General features: G+C 43.9%; 1 protein-coding gene across 1 annotated transcript; it reads right to left on the minus strand.

Moving 5' to 3' along the window:
* Positions 1-1614: 1614 nt before the first annotated feature.
* On the minus strand, positions 1615-3661 carry LOC306820563 (piggyBac transposable element-derived protein 4-like). Its single transcript, XM_079338443.1, has 2 exons — positions 2336-3661; positions 1615-2230 (listed from the first exon to the last, which is right to left on the minus strand). The coding sequence occupies exons 1-2, from the start codon at positions 3617-3619 to the stop codon at positions 1814-1816; spliced, it is 1701 nt and encodes a 566-aa protein (XP_079194569.1). The 5' UTR covers positions 3620-3661; the 3' UTR covers positions 1615-1813.
* Positions 3662-5021: the final 1360 nt, after the last annotated feature.

A 5021-nucleotide genomic window follows, 5' to 3' on the forward strand; every position in this document is an offset into this window, starting at 1 on the left:
CATGAGAGGATGGCATGATGTTAAACGTGATCTCCTCTCTGTGATTACCTGCTAGTGTCAGTAATAAAGGTGACGTTTCGTACTCAATGCAAGCAATAAGTTGACCGTTCAAAGCGTCAACTTTGAGGGGTATCGACGTGGGCTGGCTTGAGATCTCCGTCTGTTTAACTAATTCAGAGTCAATGAAATTAGAATCGGCACCCGAGTCTACCAACGCCACTACGGTAATAGGTTTACCATTCACTAAAAAACCAGCCTCCAGATTGAGGCATTTACGAGGGGAATTTATAACTTCTGCTCTGCTCACCAGCACCCCTGCTGCTACTGATGAGCGTGCAAGTTTAAACGAAGGGGACAATTGATTAGCTGATGTCCATCCTCCTCGCAATAAATGCATAGTCTAAGTGAAAACCGTCTATTTCTTTCCGCAGGAGATAATTGGTTCCGACCCAACTGCATGGGTTCCTCCCCATGAACTGCGGTGCGAGGTTTTTCACTCTGGGGAAAAGATGGTGCACGTTGCCTATCAACAACTGACTGACCCAAAAACTCCCCTTGATTTGCTGACCAAGATAAGCCTCTGATTCTCTCCCGTTGTCTCTCCCGGACGCGATTGTCAATACGGATGGCCAGGGTGATCAAATCTTGAAGCGTGTTAGTTTCATTGCGCCCAACCAACCCGTCTTTGACCGTCTCACTTAACCCTTTTAAGAAAATCCCCTGCAAGGCTTGATCGTCCCACCCCAATTCCATGGCTAGTGTCTGAAACTCGATTGAGTATTCAGCCACACTGAGGGCACCCTGCCGTAAACTAAGTAACTGATTCCCCGAATCTTTATTTGACACAGATTGATCAAACACGGACGTCATAATATCAGAAAAATCCTTAAATTGCACACTATCATTAAGCGGGTTGTTCCAAAACGCTGTACCCCAAGTCCTCGCTCTGCCCGAAAGTAATCCCAGGACATACACGATCTTGGATCTGTCCGCTGCATACGTAAGTGGTTGCGTTTTGAACACAAGAGTACATTGAAACAAAAATGACTTACAGTCTCCAAGTTTACCACAAAATCTTTCAGGCGCTGGAACAAAAGGCTCACGAGGCTGGGCAGAACTGGTGGCAGAAACGACAGGGTTAATGTGAGTGACAGGAGCTGTCTGAGAAATTAACAGCTGATTTTCTACGCGATTCAGACTGGCGGAAATCACGTGTAGTGATTCCAATAACCCACGGAGAGTCTGATCATGATGGCCAAGCATAATTCCCTGAGACGAGATAGCATTACGCAACAAACTAGCTTCTATCTCTGGATCGGCTGGTTCCATGTTGGCCAGATTATTGTGTTAGGATTCAGAATATAAGTGGAACCAAACGCACGACTCAGAGACAGAATAAACGAACAATAATTTATTGAACAACGAGTGACACGGTGAATAAATGTACTACATGAAAGATGAGTGACACTAATGTGTAGCATAAATCTAATGTGACAATAATGTGTACAAAAGAGTTCCTTTAAAAAACTGACTTAATTGTCCCTAATGGCTGATAAATGGCCACCTTCCTAAAACATCTGTAAAACCTTAAATGTTGAAGTAAAAAGTTTTTTCCCTACTAAATTCATATTGCCTTGTTGTGTACTAAAAATACATTCAAAATACAAGATTAATTTCAACAAGAAAAACATTTATTTTAGAACATGAACATTGAAAAAATAACATTGAAATACATAGAACATTTACAAATGCAGTAGGGATAGGGAGAGGCTGAGATAGAGAGAAAGAGAGGATGAGCGGGAGAGAGACCATCTTAGGTACAACAGAGGCTGCAAATGCACAGGCTGTGTTCTTTGCAGCAGAATTTGCCACATTTGCAGCAAGGGCTGCACATTTTTCTTTCTGTCCCTGTGCAAAATTCACATTGCTTCCTGCTCTTACTTGGTTGGACGTGCGATGGGCCAGCAGCAGCATCCTGAAGACTCCTGACCATCTCTGCAGCTGCTGATGAGAGGGGAAGGCGAGCTCGGTTTTGAATGTGAGGTGTCACAAGCATCTCTCCAACCTCTTCATTGAACAGCCTCCTCCGATAAGCTTTGCTTTGATTCCACGAAGGATCCATGGCTATCCAAACGACAAAGGCATTGTAGAGTGACACATCCAGGACGTTGTGAAAGAGAGCCAGTGGCCACCTATTGGTCCTCCTCCGGCACGAGTATGTGGAAACAACCTAACAAAACAAAACAAAAAAAAAAAGTATGAATAAATCATCCTAATATTCTTTCTCAGCTATTATTTATTTTACATGAAAATGCTTATTTGAAAAAAACCCTACCTTATCAAGGTTGTCCACTCCTCCCTTGCATCGGTTGTTGTCCATGATGATTTCTGGCTTTCTCTTGTTGTCATTGCTGACATCAGGAGCCCGGTGTTTTGTGCTAAGGAGGAGCACATTTTTCCCTCGTCTTGCAGCGTAGGACACCAATGTGCAGTTCTGCGTGAAAGCAAACTTTGAGGAGAGGACCTCTCTTCCTCTTCTCTGAAGCAAAGCGAGGGGGAGTTCAGGTTTGTTTTGTCGAATTATTCCCACCAGGGCTATTTTCCTTTTCAGCAGCTCCTCCGGCAGTGGGAACGATGTAAAAAAGTTGTCGCATGTCACGACATGGCCCTGGAGCGCCTCGGTCATCTCCAGGACCACTCTCATCCCCTGGTTCACCTCTGCAGGTCTGCCAACTTCTTTGCCTGTGTAAACCTGTAGTCTCCAGGCGTAGGAGGTCTTGACATCACAACAGGCCCAAATCTTCAGCCCATACTTTGCTGTTTTTTTAGGCATATATTGCCTAAAAGACCATCGTCCTTTGAAAGGGACCAGCTGTTCGTCAACACAAATGTTGATATCCGGGTTGAACAGCATTGGGAGCCGATAGGTCCACATCTCCCAGACTTTCCTAAAAGCTTCCAGCTTGTCATCCCTGCGGCGGGGTCTGGAGAGCTTGTCATCAAAGGGCAGTGCTCGGCTGATCTGATGAAAGCGCTTGAGGGACATGGTTGCTGGGAAAATACTCCTACCTGACTTTTCACTCCAGAGGCTGAGGGTGGACTCATTTCTTGATTTATAAACTCCAGCCAAAACAAGCAGCCCCACATAGGCCTGCATTTCCAGCGTGTTCACATCTCTCCACTCCGGAATGGATCGTCTCCCATGCAGATTTGTCATGGCTTCAATGTGCTCAAATATTTCCTTTGTGAGCAGGAGAAAAAAACTGGAAACTGGGTCCTTGCTTCTGGCAGCAGCGAAGTGCGTCAGTCCCGGGGTCAACCCTCTGGCTGCTGGGATGAAGCGGAGACTCTCATCGTTGGTGGGAGACCAGATCTTTCCATTTTTGCATGTAAATCCTGTCTCTGCTTCCTCCTCGCTCTCATCTTCAGATGAGACTTCAGATGAGCTGGAGTCCAAATCTTCCGCTTCAACTTCTGACTCTGTCAGACTCAGAGGAAGATGAGGATTCATCCTCAGAGTCAGACTGCATAATTTGATCAAGCACCTCCTGCGTGGTGAAATGTCTTGCCATTCTTGCCAAATGACTGCTGACGCACTACTGGTCATACTTATAACCATAGCTGAAATGCACCTGCATAAACAAGTGATCAGAAACCAAAACAAAGTTTTGGGCTTTGATTTTTGATTTATCTTAGATGTGGCCCACACACACCCAAACACTTTTCTTTCATGTGGCTTAGTTTAGATCCAGTATCATTCACTTTTAGTAAATGAGCTGATCCTTGAAGTCCCTGTAATACCACTAATGCAATACACATACATGGTTGTAATGCAGAATATATGAAAATATTTTTTGGGCTTTGATTTTTCTCTTTTGATGTGACACACACACAGATCTAGTCACCCTGTGTCAATGAGCTGACCCTGGAGGTCACTGAAATGTCTTTCCATCTCCACACACACACACACACACACACACACACACACACACACACACACACACACACACACACACACACACACACACACACACACACACACACACACACACACACACACACACACACACACACACACACACACACACATCCAGCTTTACACAATCTAAGAGGAAATATACCATTATAAAAGGCGCTAAAAAGCAGAATCTTTCCTGGGTGCTTTTATTTTTAAAATTTGGCGCCATCTGGTGGACAAATATAAACATTACAAGTTCAGAAGCCCTACTTAAAAAATCCTATCTCAACTGAAAGAATGCATTATTTTATGTGGGGATAAATGTGGGATTAAAAATACTGTTTTGAATGGTTGTCAATGCGACAAAAATCAACCGTAGGAACAAGAAAGGATGGAATTCTGTAGCCCAGCCATTTTAGGCCAATTTATGAAATGGATATTACAATTCTAAAGTGTTTTACAAGTGAGCATACTCAGGCAAATGGGAGCTATATTGGAACGACACAGCCAAAATAGTGTGCAAATTACATTTAAAAAAAAAACAAATGGCTGAAAAATGTACAAAGGAACTCTAGTAACACTCTAGAGTTCCTTTGTAGTTCCACTCTAGAGTTCTCTAAATATGTGTACAAGAAATATAAGGTGACTCTAAATGTGAACAAGGAATATACGGTGACTCTAAATGTGTTACAAGAATATAATGTGACTCGAAGGTGATCCAAAAGCACGCGTGTGGAAGCCAGATGAAGACGAACAAGACGACGAGGAACACGAGGTACAGGACGGGCAGGACTGGGAACTAGCGAGAGGGAGAAAAAACACGAAGGGTCAAAAACACGAGCACTAAATACTGCACGGCGAGTATGAACCACTGAGGGAAGAACAATAATCTGCCGCCGGCAGTGTGGAAGGAGCCGGCTTAAATAATGAGATGATTGAAGTGACCACACCTGTGAACAAACCTGAAAGCAATGAGTAATTAGGGGGTGAAGGGAGAACACAGAGGGAGTGACAGACAGGGAAAAACAAAACAAACACACGTGGGAAGACACACAGAAACCAA

The sequence above is a fragment of the Symphodus melops genome (genome assembly GCF_947650265.1).
Source record: "Symphodus melops genome assembly, chromosome: 2".
Classification (NCBI taxonomy): Eukaryota; Metazoa; Chordata; class Actinopteri; order Labriformes; family Labridae; genus Symphodus; species Symphodus melops.

What these genes read in the sequence shown, in the direction of transcription:
- LOC306820563 (XM_079338443.1), bottom strand. Translation starts at nt 3,619, where the DNA reads ATGGTTATAAGTATGACCAGTAGTGCGTCAGCAGTCATTTGGCAAGAA. An exon ending in GAGTGGACAACCTTGATAAG is followed by an intron (nt 2,231 to 2,335) that starts GTAGGGTTTTTT and finishes TTGTTTTGTTAG; the next exon opens with GTTGTTTCCACATACTCGTG.